This window comes from Crotalus tigris, unplaced genomic scaffold, assembly GCF_016545835.1.
Source record: "Crotalus tigris isolate CLP2741 ecotype Arizona unplaced genomic scaffold, ASM1654583v1 scf7180000018018.2415403412:4055106, whole genome shotgun sequence".
Classification (NCBI taxonomy): Eukaryota; Metazoa; Chordata; class Lepidosauria; order Squamata; family Viperidae; genus Crotalus; species Crotalus tigris.
The window spans coordinates 3,432,515-3,455,777 of NW_024096780.1; the positions used below are offsets into that span (position 1 = coordinate 3,432,515).

Genomic DNA, 23,263 nt, shown 5'->3' on the forward strand with positions numbered 1-23,263 from the left:
GTTTACTCCAAAGCCTTAGAAGGGGTGTGATAGTAAGCAATCCTCTTAGGGTAGCTATGCTGGCTCAGGATTTCTGGGAGTTAGAGTGCAGTACTGCAGGCCACTTTAGCTGACTATGTTCAGCAGGTCAGTGGTTCAAATCTCACCGGCTCAAGGTTGACTCAGCCTTCCATCCTTCCGGGGTAGGTAAAATGAGGACCCAGATTGTTGGGGGCAATGTAAATATATATATATATACATTGCTTACTGGTGTACACCGCTTAGAGAGTGCTTGCACTTAAAGCGGTATATAAGTCTCATAAATAAAATAAATAAATAAATAAAAGAGCTAAGGTTGCCTACTCCTGGGGTAGCCAAACACCCCAGAAATTTCAATACAGTTGACTTTTCTAGGTCATCTCTGTTGATCTATAGCTACTTTGTTTTACTGACAGTCCCAATGGAAATGTTTGTACATGAACATTCAGGCCACCTTGGAAAATGTTCAAAGCAGATATGTGAAGCCTTTTGTGTATAGTTGCCTCAAAGTTTTGGGAATGGTTTGTTCAAATCAATGTGTTTTGCAGTGTCCTTTTCAACTTCTTTGCAGTCCTAAAAGTAAATCCCCTTAAGACTTTCTAAGGAGAGCATCTGGTTTCAGCAAAATCAGTGTTCTGATAGCTTGGTTCGGTACCAAGTTCTGACAGTTCTTGCCAATCAAATGTTTGCATAATTCTAGCTATGATACTGCTGGGCAGTTTCACCATTTAAAATACAAATTAGAAGGCTCTACCGTTGTATAGAATGCAAACTCATTAAACTGTGTTTTGTTTTTATAATAAAGTCAATGGATCTTACAATTAAATGGATAAGGCTAGAATTCAAAACACATAGAAGTGGGATTTACTTCCAAGGAAACATGCTGCAGATTGTAAGTCTAAAGAGTGGGCACGTGGCTGTTGTAAGTTAAATTACTAAGAGAATCTTCTCAGTTCTACCCATTATGTTGTGAACTGTAACTGTGTGCACTTTATAATTTTCTTTAAATAAATATTTCAGGGATTTTCAAATGTCAGATATAGAGGTACTCTTTAAGAGAATGAAGTTCCATCATTGAAAACAACTGAAGGGACTACTTAAGACTTCTTGTAAGCAATTCTTTTTCCGGTTTTCAGGTAAACAGATATAATCCCCGTATTTGGAGATACCTGCCTGAGCACCCTAAAACATTTATATAATTGCACTCATTTCCTTATTGTTTGGAAATTTATATTGCAAAAATGATAACGAATTGTTACTTTTATGTCTTTCTTTGTGTTTATTTTTAAACATATAGGCTAAAGATCTGTTTGTTGGCACATCCAAAAATCAAGAGTATGCTGAGATTTTTTTCCCCCTTAATTTGTTGTTGTTGTCATTGCAAAATAAAATATTCTATCTATGAAGCCCCAAAATAAATTTAATAAATAGAAATGCTCTACAGTTAAAAAGTGGCTTGCCTTTTGATATACTGTATTAGACAAATCTGAGCCTTCCATCAACCAGAGTGATTTGTGTGGCTATTTTAATTCTGGCTTTGCTTATAGTCAGCGAACCCATTGATTTATGATTTGGTAATCTTTCCATTATACACATCTATACTAGCTTATTAAAGAAATTATTTTAGGCTGCACCCAACAGTTCAGTATAAATACCTCACATTTTTCATATCTGTCATTGCAGAGGTAAACAATAATATTCAACCACATTAGCTTTTCTCTCTTGAACTAATGGAAACAACACCATATAGCCAATTCAAGAAAGGTTAATGAGACAACATTTTAAAAATTGTAGAGTGAGTATGGCTTCTAAATCATTTAAAGGGTTAAAGAAGCTAACTCCATAAATATGGCAGATTTAAGCAAATGATATTACAGTATAGAACTATATTAGTTTGCAAGCATTGGGTGATATTTCTCTACCTTTTTTAAAAAAAGTTCTGGGACAAGGAGTTTGCAAACATACCGCTTCCACACACTTTTTAAAAATTCTTATTTGCAATTTGCTCAGCTTCTTAGGAAGAGGGGTCTGAATAGGCATCTACTTATCAATGCATCATTATAAAGACATCAATGCATCATTATAAAGACATCATTATAAATACCTTTAATCTTCAGTCTGTCACCTTCACAGTTCCTTCCAAACCCTAAAGCTTGTTTAACTCTCTGAATTATATCCAGCGGTGTTCAAATTGTCATTAAGAATGGTATTTTAAGAGATTCACAACAAAATTGATCCACAACAAATGGTAAATTGCAAAGCATATTTGTATGGAAACAATCTTCAAGTGAAATACTCTGTATAAATAGGTTAAAATCCTCAACCTATATTCTCGGAAGTATAAATTACATTGAATCAATGAATGTAAATCAAGAGTGTTCCAGAGAGAGTGGCCATAATAGGTTTAATAAATAAACAAGCATAACTAAAATGTTTTTAAGAAACAAACATAGGTTTGGATTTATTTTCAACAAGTGGGAAGACGGCAGTTTTCAAATGATACTTGCAATATTCTGCTTGGGTGGTCCCTTCTTGTCTTTTGGCCAATTTAACAGCCTATCCATCCTGCATTTTTTTATGCCACGGAAGTGCAAAAGCGCAAACTACTCTATATAGGTAGTCCTCAACTTATAATCATTCATTTAGTGACTCTTCGAAGTTACAATGGCATTGAAAAAAGTGAGTTATGGCCATTTTTCACACAACCATTGCAGCATCCCTATGGCCATATCATTAAAATTCAGACGCTTGGCAATTGACTCATATTTATGATAGTTGCAGTGCGACCTGACAAAAGCAAAGTCAATGGGGAAAGCATATTCACTTAACAACTGTGTTACTAACTTAATGCAGTGTGGTGCATCAATTCGCTTAACAACTGGCAAGAAAGGTTGTAAAATGGGGCAAAACTCAACAAAGGTTTCACTTAGCAACAGAAATTTGGGGCTCAATTGTCATAAATGAAGGACTACTTTAAGTGAAGCAATACCTTCGAAATACCGGTTTTCAATTAATGATTGCTGTTATATAATGTCTTGCCGTATAGCTATTGTAGTAGATATTCTCCATATTTCTGGTAGTATAGCATTAGTATTATAAGCCTAAAGCAATTCTATGTCAGCAAACTTGATTATAGAAATACATCATATTTAAAACAAATCATACCAAATCCTGGCACTCACAATATTGGAATATGAAGAAATTAATATCCATGGCATTCAAATTGCTACTCTGTCCTACATCTTCCATGGTTCCCATCATCTATCTATTCAACCACAACACTTTGATAGAATTTAGTTAGTATGTTCTAAAATTTCCACAAAAATATAACTTTTAAGTCTATCATATATAAATTTGATTGTATTTTTTCCCCTAGACCTCTCAATTCAAGAAACTGCTATTGTTAAATTTCTCATATTAAGAAGTAAGACAAAATAATTATTTAGTGATTGCTATTTGATCTAAATAGGTATTTGGGATGAGACAATTGCCATGTTTATTAGAACCATTAAAAATAATATATATGAAGCCGTTTTGATCCCTGGATATCAGTGGAGGAGAATTCAACATATGCTGTTTTAATTGGAAGGTTAATTTAAATTCTGGATCACAGATTACCCAATACTATCAAATACATAGAAATATAAATACATAGAAATGTTTTCAAAACATACATAAAGTTAGAATATGTGGAGGTACATTATAATAGATTAGTATGAGATTAATAGAAATGAGTATTTATGTTCTTGATTTTTTGTATAAATATTGTAATATTCACTTTCATGTTTTTACAGATTTCTAGCCAAACAACCAGAAACAGGATTTTTAAAAAAAGAAGTCTTAAATTATTTTGAGTATTTTGCAGCACTTTAGCTTGAATATGATTTAATAAACATGAATTGATAATTATGAGAATGGTTTAATGTCTATGTTTTATTTTTGTTACAAGCTACATACATGTTAATATTTCACTTATTGTCATCTTTATTTCTGTTTTTTAAATCTATACCACTGTAATTTTGAGGGACATATGAAATAAAATATTTAATCTTTATGCTAGATAATTTCAGACATTTTCAAATGAGCAGTTTTGGTCTCACTCTTCATATACCCTTTCAGTAATCAATGGACAACACTACTGTGGAATGTAGGAAATATATATTTTAAAAACGACTCTTGAAATCTGTGTATGAAGAAAATAAAATTTTATGTGCTAGAGCAGTGATGGCGAACCTTTTAGAGACCGAGTGCCCAAACTGCAACCCAAAACCCACTTATGTATCATTGGGTGCTGGGTGGGTGTGGCCCATTGGGTAGACGTGGCTCATTGGGTGAGCATGGCTGCGATGGTAATGGCAGACTGGGTGGGACTAAAAAGTTCAATCAATCAATTCCAACTTCGTGAGATCTTTTTTTTTCCCGCAAGAAGTTGAAACTGATTGGTTGAATCTCTCTTTTTTTTTTTTTTTGCACATGGTGGCGGAGGCCTAAAGTGAAAAGGTTTTATAAAACCCAGCTGAAGGCCTAGGACTGGGGTGACGGCGCGCGTTCCCACAAAAAGGGTTTTGCGTGCCACCTGTGGCACGCATGCCATAGGTTCACCACCACGGTGCTAGAGCATCATAAATAAGAGTTTGGATTATAAAAAAAAAACCCTGACTTTTAAAGTACCGAATAAAAATCTACTTTGTAATCATAGGGAAGCAAAAAGGCACCTGGTGGCTATACTTTTCATCCATTTAAAATAAATTATTGTGAGGGAAATACCAGAATACAGGTAATCCTTGACTTATAATAGTTCATTTAGTGACTGTTCAAAGTTACAACTTGACTGAAATAAGTGACTGTTTTTCACATGACTGTTGCAGCATCCTGATGGTCACAAGATCAAAATTTGGATCCTTGGCAACTGGTTCATATTTATGATGGTTGCAGTGTCCCAGGATCATGTGATCACTTTTTGTGACCCTCCGACCCCCTCACTTAACAACTGCAGCAAGAAGGGTCATACAATGGGGCAAAATTTATTTAACAACTCACTTATCAACAGAATTTTGGGTTCAATTGTGGTTTTAAGTTGTGGTCTACCTATACAGAGTTGTGTCAACTGTTTTTTTTATATAATTAGGTTCTATAGCCTATTCGTATAAAATCTGGTGGCTTTCAATTTGACATTATTAATAAAAATACATATAAGCTAAAAATAGGCCACAAGGCAAGTTGAGATAATTTAGAAAGTAAGTTTTGTGGCAACTCTCTAAAACAGGGGGGATCAAACTGGTGGCCCGCTGGTTGGATGCATCACGCACAGGCCACACCACCCCAGCTCCGCAAAGGCAAAAAACGCCACAATGCATCACATGACACCAGTGTCCTAAGTAATGCCTCCCAAATTTATTCCCTCATTACCCAAAGCCTGTTTTTTTCAATCTAAGATTAATATTCCCAGTCATTTACTTAGTAATTTTCACTTTAAACATAAATTGATAATAACTTTAGGAAGTGTGCTGCACTCAAGTATTTTGAGGGCCATATGCAGATCCAGGCATCATGTTGAGCTCTTGTACTCTTAACAATAGAAATATATGTTTCAGTTACTTTAGGACTGATTGTAAATTTAAATCATATAGAATTAGGGTTAAGCAATGAGGTGTCTACGTTTTCACGTTGTTCAGAGTGTTAAATGGGAATTGCAAGGAACTCAAAAGCAATCTCTCCACATTGTATGCAAATACAATTCAATATCTACAAGTATAAATTTATATAGCTGCCATTATACCTACATAACTCCTGGCAGTTCACACGGTTAAAAGATAACAAAAATAACCAAAACAAAAGAAACTCCATTAAAATCAAATTAAGCTATTAAAACAAGTTCCCTGGAAGAATACAGTTCATACATTACAAACAATATAAACATTTGCTGGCTCCATACCTCCACTGGATCTCCAGGCATGAAAGGCCTTACAGAATAGAATAAATAGAATAATTTACTAATTGATTAGTCTTACAACCATATCAATAAGATGAAAGAAAAATAAAATACTTAAGAAGTTCCAAGATAAAATAGATAGAAAGGTAAACACAATGATAAAATATGTTGATAATACAATGAGTCAGCAATCATACAATGAGTCAACCAATTTAAATTAAAAAGCGGTTCTGCTTACAATATATACATTAGAACCCAGGTGGAAAGAAATTAATCTGTAATTCAGTTCCCGACATGCTGTTTTTTCCAATAAGGATGAGAAGTTTCTAAGCCTAAAAGCGGCATATTATTAATAGTTGAGCAAACATAAACAATATTTTCAATGGTTGAGGTATTAGACTTCCAGAAAGCCAAAGATGCTGGCATGTGGGTGTGCACATACAGAGAGATACACACACTAATCCTTATAGATTAATCATCTCTGATATGGCAGTGGCTGACAAGAAAAGGAATCTTAGATCACAGTGTGCTTAAAATGTCTAATTAAAATGTTAACACAGCATGTAGCTGCTGAGAAGGATAGATAATGCCATGTTTTGAATCATTAGAAAAGAACTGCAAAATTAATGCCTTTATATAAATCTCTAGTGAGAGCACACTTTGAATATTATGCATACCCCTTAAGAAAGATATGATACAATTAGAAATGATATGAAGAAAACCTATTAACATTTTTAGGGATCTGCAGCAGGTCCCTTATGAGAAAACACTGCAACAGTTGAGCTTTTTCAGTTTGAAATGAGGGGAGGGGGGGACGTACAAGGACAGATGGTAGAAGCCTACAAAATCATAATGTGGAGAGAAAATTTTCTTGATCTCTCACAGGACTAGAACTTGAGATCATTCACTAAAACTGAACACCTGTTCATTCAGGTCTGACAAAAGGAATGCTTTTCAAAGAGCAGACAATTAACAATGGAATCTGCAGTCTGCAGTTGTGCTGACAGTAATCGATGTGATGGTTCTAAAAGTGACTGAACCAGGGTCATGGAATATCACAGTATCAATGACTATTAATATTGATTAATACTTGAAACATAGGTTGCATATTTCAATACTAATTGCTGGGAAGTGACAGCAGAAGGGACAATCCCCCTCCACTGAGGCTTGTCAGTTTCCCAAATTCTTCTAATTGGCCAAAATGTGACACAAAATATTGGACAATATGACTTTAGCTTCTGAAACGAGGAGGAGAAACAAGGGGCAGCAAAATACAACACTTGCCCTGTGATATCAACATAAAAATATGTCACCTATTTGACTAGTTACTGACATTAAGAGCAGGAATCTTCTTTGGTTAAAAGGCCAGCAAGAATATATATGGGAATGCAGCTGACCATGAGGTGCAGTGCCAGTTTTGGATACTTGATAGAAGAGGGTTGTATAGCCAGATTTTCTTCTGACTTAACACTCCACATCTTTTTTCTTTTCTTTCTTTTTTTTAAAAAACAAAGACAAAATCTAATACAAATTAATGTAAAGTGAGAAAAAGAAATGAAGAAAATAATCAAAGAGAAAGTTAAAGGTGCAAGAAAAAGATAAGACAAATAAAAACAAAAAGTAGCTTCCAAACTTTATAGCACATGTGTACAATTATAAATTTATCTTACACTATGATTACAAAATAATTCTGTTTCTATAATCTAGTCTGTCTAATCATTGAAACTTCATTTTCCATTTTACACAAAAAGTAATACGTTTCCAGTCAGCAATAAATGTCACATTTCATTTTATTAGTGTTGCCCAGGGAGCAAAATCAGAATCTCCTTTGATTAATATGCTGGACAGTGAAATGTAATCATAATTTTCTGACCATTCAAATTTGATTTAAAGCTGTGCAACACTTTCAATACAAAGGGAAATGTATTTCTGAGCACCAATGAGCACGCACATAGCATGTTGAAAAGCCTTAAAATAACTGCATCTTTTTCCAGGCTGTAGCAAGACCAAAGTTCTTAGATAATGTAATTGGAGAGACTAAAAAATATACCTAGGTTTTAGTCTTCTAAAATCAGCAATTTGCTCAACCTGATACCTTCTGCGTGGCCCTGCAACAAATGCCAAAACTAGGAAAACCTATTTGACCAGGTTTGTCTCATCATTATAGTTGTCTTCAGTCACCAGTGTGCAATGCAATGTCCGGCACTCTTTGATCCTAAAAAACAAGGGAAAAAAAGACCACTCTTATCATTTTCTCTGTGTCTTTCGCTTTCTAGGAGCAGTCGCTTCCAACTGCTTCGACCTCGGATATATTTGTTCTATTTTTCTTCCAAATTCCCCAAAGCCACGGAGAAACCACGTCCGAGGAAAATACACTCACGAGAGGGATGCCTTTGGTGGGAGGGAAAACTCACCTCTTTCACTGTACTATGCTTTGCAGTTCGGGGACAGAAGGAACTAGGCAGCCTCAAAGAGAACTGCACCAGTTGCATTTCTGCCCTCCCCATAGCAGGGTACAGAGAGGAAAAGTAAGGGGCAGATATTGGGAAGTGAGGCGGGGGGGGGGAGAGAGAAATGCAGGGCCCGCAGCAAGTTGTTGGGAGGACTGCGGGTCGACTTTCCTTGGGGAAGAAAGAAAGTCAGAATAAAGACAGACTCCTTTATTGGACTAGACCAGGGGTAGGCAACCATGGTGGTTCAGGACTTCTGGGAGTTGAAGTCCACGAGTCATAAAAGAGCCAAGGTTGCCTACCCCTGGACTAGACCACTAGAGGACTCGGAGGTCCCTTCTAGCCCTATGATTCTATGAATCTCACTGCACTAGCGCAAACGGCTTCTAAAAGCCTCCCTCTTTTCCTTCTCTCTTCCCAAGCGCAAAGACAAGCGACTGCAACCAGAACAATGCAGCTGGTCCTCCAGGCCTGCAGATGGGGACAAATGACGGAAGTAGGCTCGGGAGTACTGATCGGCCCTCTGCTCCTCTAACCCGGAAGCGAGAAGAGCAACTTCGCGGTGGAGTCTTTGCCGTTTAACTACTGCGTGGATTCCCCCCCCCCGAAGCAGCGCGACGCCACGTGTCCTGGCCCGCCTCTCGCCTTCTCCTGCAGCCGGGCCCCGTTTCCCCGGCTTTGGCTTGAGCCCCCCGCCCCCTCGTGGGCTGTCCTGAGCTGCCGCTCGGCATTCAAGCAGGCAAGGGGCTTCCCGGCGGAGCTCGGGCTATGAGCGACGTGCCTCCTGCCCTCGGAGCGCCAGGTAAAGAGGCACGAATTCTGCTGAAGCACCCAGCGAACTTTTCCTCCTCCTCCGCTTAACCCTCTTCGGTCCCTTCGATCGCGGTCACGCACACACTAAAGCACGCCCAGGCCGTTGCAGGGCGAGCCCGACGTTGACAGCCGTAAGGGCCCGTTCCTTGACGGCGCTGGGCGTGAGAGGTCAGCAGCCCCCGCGCTCCCAATACGTACATCTTCCAAATCACGTACAGTCATATTGCGCTTGCCTTACTAGTCCTGGCCCTGGGTACAACAAGAGGGGGCTGTGTTTGTGCTAGACTTGCTCTTTCAAACGGTGGCAATTCAAATGGGGCCTTGTCTGTGTCTCTGGCCGCTGGGTTTGATTTTAAGGGAAAGCAGAGTTGCATCTCCCTGTGAAGGAATAGTGTTCTAAGATACACTTTATGCTTATTGCTGGGGATACTAACCTTTGTACCTTATACAGGTAGTCCTCGAATTACGACCACAATGAAGCCCAACGTTTTTGTTGCTAAGTGAGACGTTTCTTAAGCAACTTTGCCCCGTTTTATGACTCTTCTTGCCACAGTTGTTAAATGAGTCACTGCAGTTGTTAAGTTAGTCACTCGGTTGTTAAGTGAAGCTGGCTTCCTCATTGATTTGGCTTGTCAGAAGGTTGCAAAAGAGCATGAATGTGGGTCGGTTGCCAAGCATCTGAATTTTGATCATGTGACCCTGGGGACGCTGCAGTGGTTGTAAGTGTGAAAAAACGATCACAAGTAACTTCGAATGGTCACTAAATGAACTGTTGTAAGTTGAGGACTACCGGTAATCTTCTGTTGCCAAGTGCTGAATGCCAAGAAGAGAAATGTAATCTTTTAACTGTGAGATCTAATACATTTTTTTTATCCTGTTGCAGTCTTGCCAAGAATTGGCGGGAGCTTTGATTTTTCTAGCCCAAACTAGAGAGCCGTACAGGTTATTTCTACTGATAGTTTTTTTTATTTGGCGGGTATATGTATTTTATATTGTTCATCTCTGACCTTTTCCCCAAATCTGTGAGCTTCAAGAATTCTTGAACAAATTCTGTCATATTCTTAAATTTAAATTTAACACAACTGCAGTAACCTGCAACAGTAAGAAAACTTCTTAGAAAACATCTCTTGACATATAAAATATCTATCCCCTGACTTCTTAGAATAAGATAACTTTGACTTCCAGGAACATTAGACTAATAATTCCTATTGTTAGGTATGCTGGCTAAATTACAGGAGTTGTAGTTCAGTATTCCTGGAGGGAGTCAGGATGGAAATATCTGAAATAGAATTATATCTAAGCTAACTGATTAAGCCAAATTTCTTTCAGTTTAACCTCCGTTGTATATTTCCTTTCTTCCCAGCTCCAGCATCATACACCTGCATTACTTGCCGAGTAACTATCAAGGATGCAGAAGTTCAGCGAGCCCACTATAAAACTGACTGGCACAGGTATAACCTAAAGAGAAAAGTTGCTCAGATGCCCCCTGTCACTGCTGAGAACTTTCAAGAGAGAGTACTAGCCCAAAGAGCAGGACTGGAAGAACAGAACAAGGCCACTGCAACTTACTGTGTGGCTTGCAGCAAGCGATTTTCCAATTTCAATGCATATGCAAACCACCTGAAATCCAGGAAACATTTGGAGCTTGAGAAGAAGGCTGTCCAAGCAATCAGCAAGAAAGTGGAACTCTTAAATGAGAAGAATTTAGAGAAGGGCCTTACTCAAGAGAACGTTGACAAAGACACTATGAACACTGCTATCCAGCAAGCCATCAAAGCTCAGCCATCCTCGTCTCCAAAGAAGGTTGCCCTGTCTGCAGATGCCATTGGTGGTTCTTTCATGGAAGAAAGCAGCAGTTCGCTCCAGAGAAAAGAGCACGTGGAAAGACCACCTCGATTACACTGGTTTGAGCAACAGGCTAAGAAGCTGACACAACAGCCGTCTGACGATGAAGGAAAGGAGGAAGATATGGAGGAAGGTAATGACAAAAAGCAGTCTAAAGAAAAAGTTAAAACTAAAATGTGGATCTTGTAGTTGGGGGGGGGGAATGAAGCCCTGTATAATGTTCAGTTTGAAACTTTTGAAAGCAAATTTGCATCTTCTAGTGACACTGGGCTGCAGTATCTAATCAGATATTTGGGTTATGGAATGGAATATGCTATGGAATAATCCTTATTGAACAACAGGCCTTTATCTTGGATAAACAGTCATAAGATTGTGTTGCATTGAAAGCATGATATTAATGAAAAGAATGGTGTCATATAACAGGCATGTATTTTTTAAAAAACAACAAAATTAGAATATACAAAGTACTGTAAAAAAGAAAACCAAGTGTTTTAAAAGGCTTTTCTTTTGCTCCTACCTTAAGAAGTATTTCCTGTCATGTCCTCTAAATTGTATATAATTCTAAAGAAGTCCTTTGCTTCAGAATTAGATTTATTTTTACATCATTTTATGGTTGAATCATATAATATATAATATAATATGTAATATACATAATATGTAATTTTGGCTGGAATCTTGTTTTTCAGTGGACCAAAATTGCTTCATCCTCTACTATAATGTAAGTCCGTTGCCAAAAGAGCTTAAATTCTTAAAGGCAGCCATGAAGAAGAGTATCTGGGTCATATTTTGAGCTAGTTGATAATTTATGAGTTACCTTTGACCCATCATGTAGAATACAGTATTCACCAAACTAACCACTGCTATACCGGTCTGAGTTAGAATATAGGATTAATAAATTTGATTTCAAAAGAGCCTTTTGGAGCTCACAGATGTGGCACGTGTCTTCCAATCTTTAAAACAACTGTGTCGTTTCTCAGGGACATATGACAGCTGCAGAGAGTAGCTACATGCTTCTGGTTAAATTGTGGCTGCTCTAAAGAGTTGTTAACATGTGCTATACAATTATTTTCAAAGCACTGTCCTACTGGAATGTATTTTTCCAAAGCACTCAAGCTTATGCATTGCCTTAGGGAAATGATACTTCACAGAGAAAAGCTGGGCAGCTTGAAGGTTAAAAGTCAAACATTGGAATTGGTGTCAGAGTTTTTAAAGTGATGTTGAAAAATTCATTTTCTTAGCAAAATTAAAACAGTTAGTGACATCATTCTTCACTAGATCTAGTGGCATGCTGTTGTATTAAATTGTTTATATGCATCTTTTTAATGCAATTAAACCAGCTTAAGGTTTTGTTCTGATTTCTTATAGAAGGTTGGGAGGATATAGACTCAAATGAAGACATAGAGTCTGAAGAAGAGATAGAGGGAAACCCAGATGAAGCAGAAAACAGTGAACCGGGGAATGATGGGGCTGAACCTGATGCAATTCCTATAACAGACTGCTTATTCTGTTCTCACCATTCAAATTGTTTCATGAAGAATGTGGCCCACATGACAAAAGCCCATAGTTTTTTTATTCCAGACATAGAATACCTTGTAGATTTCAGAGGATTGATCAAGTATTTGGGTAAGTCTGTCAGAGCTTTCTCCTTCATAAATAGATAAACATTGTTACTGATTTTTAGGGAAGTTGTATATGTTATTTCTCTCAGTGTTTCCTTCTTCCTTATACATAACTGATTAATAAATATGGCATTTTTTAAAAAAAAATCACATTTTCTTAATAATGTAGGTGGAATTTTTAACATCAATTACATCAAGTTAGGGTTGGTGTGGATGGCATTTTAAAGATATATGAAATAGGATAAGATGTCCTGTTGGACAGAAGTTGACCTCTAGAAATAAAGACTATTCTATATAGAAGTCGACTATTGGATTTTCTCCTAGAATTTAATGCCCTTTAATAAACTTGATCTTACATCAGAATAAGGTTGAGCATGCACACATTGGGAGAGTATAATTATAGGCTTTGTGTAAACTGTACATAAAGGTAGACCTTGGGTTACAACCAATCAGGGTTACAACCAATCATTCAGTAACCATAAAAGTTATAGCAGAGCTGAATGAATGATACTTGCAACCAGTTCTTATAGTTCCAGCTGTTGCAGCATCCCTGTGGTCACATGATCACAATTTCCAATATTCTTGTTGGCTTCCTACAAGCAGAGTCAATGGTAAAGCTGGCAGGAGGTCAGAAGTTGTGATCATATGAGGTCCTCACTTGAAGATGGCAACCAGGACTACCAGCATTGCCCTTGCTAAGTTACTTAGCAAAGACAATTATAATCCAAGGACTACCTGTACAATATATAGATACTGGTTATGAAACAATTATATCTGTTCCTCTCACTAGTGGAATAAACCTGCATCAGAGGTTCTAGTAAGCTTTCATGTTCGGCTGAAAAGCTTATCTCCGAAATAATGTTAATCACGGGAAATGGAAATTACTTTTGCAATACATTCTACCATGATTACCGTAAATGCCGGCGTATAAGACGACTTCCGCGAGCGCTGAAATCGGCTCCAAAGATGGGGGTCGTCTTATACGCCGAGTCGTCTTATACGCCGGAAATACTAGTAGTTTCCGGCGTATAAGACGACGTTCTAGGAATGCGGCCCGGCTATAAAGACGGGGGTCGTCTTATACGCCGGGTCACCTTGTACGCCGGCATTTACGGTACTCCTTTTCTTGACAAGGAACCTTGACTGGGACTTGGCCAAGTTTGGAACACGGGTCATTTCATCCTTATTTTATTTGTTTCTAATTGCCTTTATTGTTACAGGCAACTTTTTTTTATGATAACTAAATTTCTAACAGTTAACTAAATTTCTATAGTTAACAATGAGGCAATTGGTAGAATGGCTACTCTGACTGCAAATCTATTGTCAAAAAAATGTTTGAGTAGTTCCATGATATGTAATAGAAGGGGGGGGGTGCAGGGTTAGTAAAAAAGCTGAATAGAGATTCTTGGCTGTAGCAGTGAGAACAGAAAGTAGTTTGATGCTAAATGTTAGGATGCAATTAATATTTTGAAGTCATACAAGATCAAAGGGCAATTCTTATCTCATTTCTTTCAATGCTCAGGAGAGAAGATTGGGGTTGGGAAGATCTGTCTATGGTGCAATGAGAAAGGGAAGTCCTTTTACACAATTAAAGCTGTGCAGGCACATATGAATGACAAAAGCCACTGCAAGCTCTTCATTGAGGGAGATGCTGCTTTGGAATTTGCGGACTTCTATGATTTCAGGTAGGAGCTGCATTGTTGGCGAAAAACATTGAATGTTTCGCTTAGGTAAAAATCTGATGGTGATGGCGCAGTTCTGGGGTGGTGTATGTGATGAATCTGCTTATGGATGACCAAAATTATAAGGCTACGTTCTAAGTTAGTAGTATCATCCTGTAACAGTTACTTGGGAATCACAAGGAACATGGAGTAATATTTTTACCAGAAGGACCCACAGCAAAGCCTTTTAAGTTAGAGTGCCCCTGTTTGCCTTGGCTCTAGGAGAACTGAACTTCCTATCATCGTCTGTGAGTGTGCTGCCTATAGACCTTGTATATCCTATAGTTGTCTAGATATAGTCACTGTAGATGCAACAAATACAATAGCGCAGCATTTGTATTGGCCTTTTGAAACCTGGAGGCACGTCTCCATTCTATCCGCCTGCATTTTGAGAAGTCAGGTGGGGTATACATTTCTTCTTCCTTTATGTGAATTATAAATATGCTGAACAATATACTGATAGCTTATTCAGCAGGAAGGAAATAGCTTATTAAAGGACATCATGTCCCTGCTTAAAAATGCATTCATTAAAGCTATATTTTACAAGATCCTTGTTCTTTTGCCCCACAACATGGAGGCAGCATGACTTAAACAAGACTCGAATTAGCACGTTATCCAGTCTTGCTGCAACAGTACTCTTCTAGATCAGGGGTGTCAAACGTCACGTGATGTGTCGCGACGTATCGTGACTTTTCCCATTGCCGGCAATGGGATGGGCGCGGTTTTGCTATGATGCATCCGGCCCATGGGCCGGCAGTTTGACACCCCTGTTCTAGATTAAATTGGAAGACCCCACATTAATTCCCTACATATAAAATATCAATTCAGTGGGGCGAGAGCTAGGTTGCACATTATCTGCATGTAATCCTGCAAATGCGATATTTATTTTATTTATCCCTCCCATCTCGCTGTCAAGTGACTCCGGGTGGCTTAAAAACAAAGGTAGAAAACATTAAAACATTTAACTAATGTTCATTTTAAACCTTAATGTTAAAAGCTAGAATACTACAGAATGGAGGTGGGACCTTCCTAGTTCACTAACTACCTCCAACATGGAACGCCCAGGGCCAGGGGTAGGCAACCTTGGCTCTTTTATAACTCGTGGACTTCAACTCCCAGAATTCCTGAGTCAGCCATGCTGACTCAGGAATTCTGGGAGAAAGTCCACGTATCATAAAAGAGCCAAAGTTGCCTACCCCTGGCCCAGGCCAATCAGCAAAGCAAGGTTTTGAGACTCTTACAAAAGACCAAGAGGGTGGGGGCAGATCTCACTTTGAGGAGTGTCTTGTTCCAAAGGGGGGGAGCCACAGCAGAAAAAGCCCTTCTCCAAAGTGCCTTTTATTGCATCTGGTGCATTTTTTATTTTCTTTTAGAGTTAACAGCTATCTCTGTTTCAGGAATCATTTTTTCCTAGGACTATTGCTTTGCTTTTGAATCATCTGTTTGAAAAAAATATGTCACTGGCAATCTGTTCTGTTTGTCTGTTCCTTAATTTCCTTCTGATCAGTTTTATTGAATAACCACTCCTCCAGTGGTTTAAGAGAACTCCAGGTCCTGTGGCTTATAACAAGGAGAAAATCTTGACTTGGGCCAGTTTTTCATGCCATATATAATTTTGTACATCTTGATCATGTTGCCCTTTACAGGCCTTTTTCTAGGTTAAAGATCTTAACTGTTCTAGCCTTTTCTTTGTAGAGAAGGTGTCAAACTAACAGATTATTTTAATTGAATTGGTTGTACTTTTTGCAGCTGTATTTTGCCCCGTTATAAATGTCTTGAGCAGAGCAATATACATTATTTAGCTGTGGTCATACCATAAATGACAACATTGGCTGCTTTCTTTTAAGCCCCTTATCTAATAATCCCTAGGTAGGTTCACTGCATTAAATTATAAAAATAATAAAGGTGGGATAAAGATAAATAGATCTTAGTCTCATCATGATAAAATATAGGATGCAAGGAAAAGAGATAGCAAGGCTCTAATTTTAATAGTCAAGGTTCTTACAACAATCAGCTATAGTACAGCTTCATGACTAATAGGATGGAAGCAGCTGAGTGGGAAGAGGAAGCAAAATTGTGGGTCCTTAATTGAATGCATGATTACCCAGGAGGCAGGATTAAGGAAGATACGCTTTTTTTTTTTTATCTTGAGCAAACTGTTTTTCTCCTTGGTCGCAAAGCTCCCACAATTATATTTCTTAGCAGCACAAGATACTCATTTTCAGACTCTGCTATTTTAGCAGCTATTTTTTCAGACAGTCTCTTCTCATTTTTAAAGGCAAAATGTTGGCCCTCTTATAGGAGCAGTTATCCTGATTACCAAGAAGGGGAGGATGTAGAGATGCCTGAACAATTGCCATCAGAAAAGAAATTGGACTATGACGATGAAACTATGGAGCTGATTTTACCTTCAGGTACGTGACACTACGGAAATAAGCCATGATTGTCTTGCTATGCTAACTTTCTGTTATTGCAGTTTAGAAGGATGCAATCTAGTCTGGGGCAGGGTGGTACAGGAATACATATATATGGCTTCTAGGTTTCTTGGTTGATTATCTGCCTTTTCTGTGAAAAAACTTATGCTTTTGTACCTATTCCATCCACTGCAGGACGTGGGAAACTGCTGTAAGGATGGATTTGATTTAGGACGGGTAGGGAACCTCGGCTCTTTTATGACTCATGGACTTCAACTCCCAGAATTCCTGAGTCAGCATAGCTGACTCAGGAATTCTGGGAGTTGAAGTCCATGAGTCATAAAAGAGCCAAGGTTGCCGACCCCTGATTTAGGACAAGGTTGTGGGCTTGGGAATTCTAGAAGTTCAAATGCACACATCTTAAGGCTGGTAAGATTGAGAAACACCGGTCTAGGAATTGGATACTGGCAGAAAACCGATCCTTCGGTCTTTCAATTAGAAGCCTAGAAATGTTGAGATCCATTTGAGAGAGCCCCTTGGAAAACTATTCTGTAAGAGTAACATTATTCTGGACTCATTTCTCCGTTCCCTCATTTTCTTTTTACACTAATTATCTCACAAAATTAGTTATCGGCAAAGACATTTGCACTGTCTTTAATCCGAAGAAGTGTCTCCTGTAAAAAAGATCAACAATTGTGTGAATAACCATTTCCTAAGTGCCAAGAATTGTAATCTGTCCTAAGTAACTCTAGTTCTACTTTTCATGCAGCAATTAGATCATTACATCACTTCTCTTTTGGATATGGGAATCTGATTCGAAAGTTTGTAATGCACTTTACATGGGATTGCCCTGGAAACTTACCCGGAAGCTCTTACTAGTTCAGAATACGGTGGCACAAATAAACAAAAGGCGTACTTTGTTACGTCCATGAACACCAGAGCTCTGTGAGCTGGGTTGATTCCCTATAAATTTCTGGATTTCATTCGGTATGTTGATTATCCCCGATAAAGCCCTTTAAGGCACTGAATAATTAATATGGTTGCCCAGAGTTTGATATAATATGGCAGTTATATAAAAATTTTAAATAAAATACAATTAAATTATTTTCAATTGTCTCTATCCCATAAGATTCAGCAGGATGGGTGTGCTTCAGGTTCTTTTTTTTTTAAACCAGACCACCTATGGGAGAGGAGACAGAGATGCACTTTCTCTTTCACAGCACCTGCCGTACGGAACATTATTCCCTCTGAAGTTTGGATGGCTCAGACCCGGCTGGCCTTCCTTAAGCCCTGGTTCTTTGCTCAGACACTTCAGAATTAAAGTTTTTTTGCACGGACTGTACAGTTTTTGGCCTGTTTTGTTTCCTTTTAGCTGATTCTGTTTGCTGGTTTCTTTTTCTAATTCTTTTGTTTTCATGCTTCTGTACAATTATAAGCCATTCAAGATTGCAGCCTTATAAAGCAAATTAATACAGAAACAAATAATTTGAAGTACAAAATGTTTGCAAGAGGCTGGGTGTTAAGAAAAAAAAACATGAACGTCATCGATATGATTTCCTTACCATAATTTATCATAATTTATAAGTGTGCCATTGTGCCAGCTGGCACCTATCTTCACCCAGACTACTCAAAAACAGCCTCCATTGGACTGTTTAAATGAGATTTTTATTTTTATCTGCCTGTGGCACTTTGCCCTTGCGAGCAAAAAAGGAATCAGTTTATTTGAAGTTCCTTTTGCTGATTAGTTTTTCAAATCATGCAATATGCAACCCTTTTGAATAACATATGGGCAGCTTTTTTTAATCATAGGGGTCAGGGAAGGATACCAGATGGGACTTACATCTGGATACTTTTAAGTAGAAATGATGGGAAGTACATTGTGTAAACCCTTTCAGTGAGCATATTGAGAGTGATAGAATTGTTTTGCAGAATTTGGCTTGACAATTTCCATACAGACTCCTAAGAGCCTTCATGTGCTGAATTGTTTCTCTGGCTTCCAATATGCTGTTTGAAGAATAAAGAATCTTTTCCCTCTTTCCCTACATCACAAGTTCAGCAGGAATGATTCAATGTGCAGGGCACACTTCTGCTAGACATGAAGCAGGTCTATCCCTGTAAACAAATTGGAATTACATAAGATGCTATAGTATTGGGTTAATGGATAAGAAAAGGTTACACTTAAAATAACAGGAAAATGAAGTGACTTATATAACAGTTTTAAAAATTTGTTCTTTAAAACTTAAAGTGATCTGGATGAAGTAATACAGAATATTGAATGTTGGTGTTCTGACCTTTATTTTTTCACAATTACCTAAAAAGCATTTTGGGGATAAGATGCTATAGGATTACCGATGGGTACAGTTGATCTCAAATAACTTGATAAAGCAGAGATACACATGAAATAAAATAAATGGTTATTTCTAGCATATGGTATATTATTTATTGGAATAAATTTTACTGCAGAGATTTTACTTTCTTTTAAAGAATCTATGGGACATTGCTCATATCCTCTGGAATAAATAATACATGGTTGGAACTTTATTCCTGAAAGTATATTTTATTCACTCTGTTGTGTCAGTCTCATTACACTGGATAAAGCCCAATTATTCATAATTACTCGTTTATATGCTCTAAAATATTTTAATTGTATTTTTTATTGTATTGCATTTTACACTTAGAAGTGCATGACATGACAAATGTTATAGGAAAAATTAAATACATAAATAATGTAGGATAAAAAATAATCTGAGCGTTAGGATCAAGACATTGATACAGAACGTATTTTAATAAGCACTTGATAGTGCTATATACCTTTTGAGTTACAACGTATCAGTAAGAAGCAAAGAAGCTTGTTTATCCCTATAATCTTAGAGACGGTTTATCATCAAAAAAGGCCATTCTCGATCATTAGCATATTCACATGGGCAGGAATACCATTCAGGTCTGTGCATGGCCACATATACCAGCAGTGACTCATTCATTCAACTGCTCTTAAAACTATATTCTTTGATATGTAGTAACTTTTTCTGATATAAAATGGATGGAAGCTGATGTTTTCTAATAATGCAGACTTTTCCTTGCCTTCGACTTGTAGTACTCTTAAATTAATTGTAATTCATGTCTGTTTTTCCAAAATGATTTTGAGAGAGATTTGGAAGTGGGGGGGGGGGAATAAGGAAAAGAAAGGTTTTAATCTAGGAATGTTTTTGTTGGTTCCATTTAAGTGTGATTCTCTACCTTTGGTGATAAAATCTGTGAAATTAATTTTTATAATGTAAAATGTTTGCTTTCTAAAATAATCCCTAATCAGGAGTGTGCATATGGATCTTGAACAGGGCAAATTGAGAGGAGAAAGAGATACTTTATCCATTTGAAGTTGTTAAATATTTGACCTCACCCTGAGGATAAAATTCCAAATCTTAGATTTCTTGCCCTGATTCTTCAACTAATTTCTCGTGATACATGTATGACATATCTGAATCCCTCAGATTAATAGTTGATTATCCTCCAATCATTTATGAATGGAGCGAATATGAAAAATATTTGGTGAACATTTGGAAAGAAAACAGAATAATGCAATAGCTCCAAAGTTAAGATTTCAAAATGTCAGTCAAACTCCAAGCTAACATTAGGGGATGGCCATGAAGCAAAAGAATTTTTTTGACCAAGCGTGTGTGTATGTGTGTGTGTGCATGTATATGTGCATGCATGTGCACATTATCTTCTCTAGAATGCCAGTGGGTTTCTTTTTTTTACAATACATATAATTTGTGGCCTGTATACTAAATAGTAGATTAACACACACACACCAAAAAAAATCAAGTTGTGCACAAATTTGGTGTACCCCTGAGCCATGTCAGAAAGTTTCATATATATGCCGGTTCTTCAAGACAAGACAAAATCTCAGTACCAAATTGAATGTTGACCATGGGGAAGCTTTGGTGTGATTCAGCAATTTAGACTGTTTTGGGAAAACAATACATTGTGTTTACGTTTTCAAAAGAGCTATGTTTAGCTTTTGTTTCTCCATAAAATGGCAAAGTGCACATAAAAATGGACGAGTGATTGACAGATCTACTTTCTTATCACAGGACACTATATTAGAATCTTTCCATTACACCGCTGTGGGAAGAACATTGAATCTTTCATTTCCTTGCAGTCATCTTATTCTTTTAAAACAAATATGTGTCACAGGTCCATAACTTAATTAAAACAAAGAATTTAAAGTAGCCTACTTTTCAAAGCCCCATAGTTATTTCTCTACAATTTATCTCCTCAGAAGGATCTGTTGTGCCTGCATATTTCATCCCAGGTTTTTAACAAAACAAAGTTAACATCAGTAAAAACTAGGAGCTGTGCTTCCAAACCTCCTTATAGACTTAGTTTTCCCTATTTCAATTACAATCTTTAATAAAAAGTAATTACAAGATAAATCTCACTATAGGCTCAGAGGTCCCAAAGAAATCGATCAGCTTTCAGAATTGGAATCCAAATGAAATTTAGCAATTCTCCTCAGATTTCCCTTTTGTGGGGGCATATGCCTTAGAGAGCATTCCAGAGTGAATTGCCAGTTACCTCCACAGTTACATGCTTTGGGGAAAGCGAACATTTCTCAGCTAGAGACACAGTACTCCTATTATAACAAAAAAGGTATTTCATATCTTTTATTACTTTAATATATGAATATTGGTTTTCATAAAGGTGCCAGGATTGGTCACCGTTCCTTGATGAGGTATTACAAGCAGCGATTTGGTTCTTCACGAGCAGTAGTGGTTTGCAAAAATAAACAGACAGTGAGCAGAGTGCTGCAGCAGTATAAAGCCCTCGGTTGGACAAGCAACTCAGGTGAGCAGATAAAAGCAGTATGTTTACATCAGTGTCTTACTAGCTTGCTTTTTCATTGTTTTTAACATATTTGCAAGTAAAAATATGTAAATAATAAAGAGCTTTTCCCTGAGAAGTATTTTCTTGAACCATAAGGTTCCTGTAAGTAGCTAAATCTAAACACTGGTGTTGACAGAACGCTTCTCTCCTACTCTGAACTGGATGTCGGGTTTTTAAGAACTGATACATTTTTAATTTGTGTTTTTGGCATATAACTTAATGTTGCCAGTTCTTCCAGCCACCTTCTTCCCTAATTATATCGGATTATTTATATGTACAGGGTGAAAATTCAGCATCGTGAAAGCAAAACTATATTCCAAGAGGGCTTTTTCTTATTTATCTGTGCGCCAATCCCTTTACTTACTCTGGGTGTTGGTGGAATCCTCTCCCCCTCATGGTTATTCTGCCAAAAAAATGTTACAGAATTCTACTGATAGCTCAAGTTCTCAGAAATTTCTAGCTAAGTACAGTTGAAAACAGAACGTTGGACTAGATACTCACTGAATTCCTATGTTGATCTGTTTGTTGGGCCAGAACAATAGGCAAACTCCATATAGGATAATTTCAAAACGTTTGTGAACATTTAAAGTGTAAAAGTAATTGCATTTCAATAGTGACAGATTTTATGGAGAACACAGTATATCTTAGCAGGTTTAAGCAGCTTTGTTTGTCTTGGAAAATAATTACGCTTTCTGGTGAGATTCAGATATTGGCTCTTTCTCCATTAATGCAGGAACAGCTCTGGCTCACGAGCGTGACATGCAGTACCTTCAAAGGATGAAAGCAAAGTGGATGCTGAAAACTAGCATGCAAAATAACATTACAAAGCAGATGCATTTCCGCTCACAAATCCAGTTCTAAGAGCACAATAAAAAGTGTTCAGTATTGGATGCCGCAAATATATGGTTGATGCCTTACCAGTGGTTGCGTTTAGGCTGCTATTTCAAATATTTCAGTTGAATGTTGTCAGTCAGACCTGCTCAATAAAGGATATGCATAAAATGTGTTGTAATTTGGTGACAGTATTGCATCCCAGTAATGTGTACTATGTAGCTGGGGTTAAGGTGTATCTCTTCTCTTGGGCTTTCAGATAATATGCCTCATTCTGGCATGACACTTGTAACCATTTCACACATTCTAGTTTAGTGAACTATTTCGCTTACTGGTTGGTAAACCACTATTGTATTAAAACCTCATATAATTGGAAATTTACTAAGAATAATTTTGAATTGTTGACTGCCTGCTTTGCATTATTAAAGTGTTCAAGCAGTTCTCTGCTATTCCCAAAGGTAATTTGAGGTAATAAAACATTCCAGATGGCTAGAAGGGGTTGTGGGAACAATTTTTATTAACTTATCTTCTGATAAATCAGTGTTTTATAATTGGCAAGATCCTCCACAATTTTTTCAAAGTGCTTAGTAGGATGTAATATTCCAAAATTCCAGTTGTGGCTACTAGCCCCAAAATGTTGGGGACCTTTGCACTTAGGCAAATTACTACAGCATGGTTTAACATCTTAGATAGAGACAATTCCCATAATGAACTTAATGCTGCCCATATACTGGAT

The 23,263-nt window shown here is 37.5% G+C and overlaps 1 protein-coding gene across 1 annotated transcript; it reads left to right on the top strand.

Moving 5' to 3' along the window:
- Positions 1-8,955: 8,955 nt before the first annotated feature.
- Positions 8,956-22,700, top strand: ZNF622 (zinc finger protein 622). The gene is made up of 7 exons (XM_039346769.1): positions 8,956-9,202; positions 10,577-11,191; positions 12,424-12,681; positions 14,200-14,362; positions 16,700-16,812; positions 21,514-21,657; positions 22,430-22,700. Exons 1-7 carry the CDS (start codon positions 9,169-9,171, stop codon positions 22,555-22,557), a joined length of 1,455 nt encoding a protein of 484 aa, XP_039202703.1. The 5' UTR covers positions 8,956-9,168; the 3' UTR covers positions 22,558-22,700.
- The last annotated feature ends 563 nt before the right edge of the window (positions 22,701-23,263 follow it).

What these genes read in the sequence shown, in the direction of transcription:
- ZNF622 (XM_039346769.1), top strand. Translation starts at nt 9,169, where the DNA reads ATGAGCGACGTGCCTCCTGCCCTCGGAGCGCCAG. An exon ending in TCCTGCCCTCGGAGCGCCAG is followed by an intron (nt 9,203 to 10,576) that starts GTAAAGAGGCAC and finishes CTTTCTTCCCAG; the next exon opens with CTCCAGCATCATACACCTGC. An exon ending in CGGTTGGACAAGCAACTCAG is followed by an intron (nt 21,658 to 22,429) that starts GTGAGCAGATAA and finishes CCATTAATGCAG; the next exon opens with GAACAGCTCTGGCTCACGAG.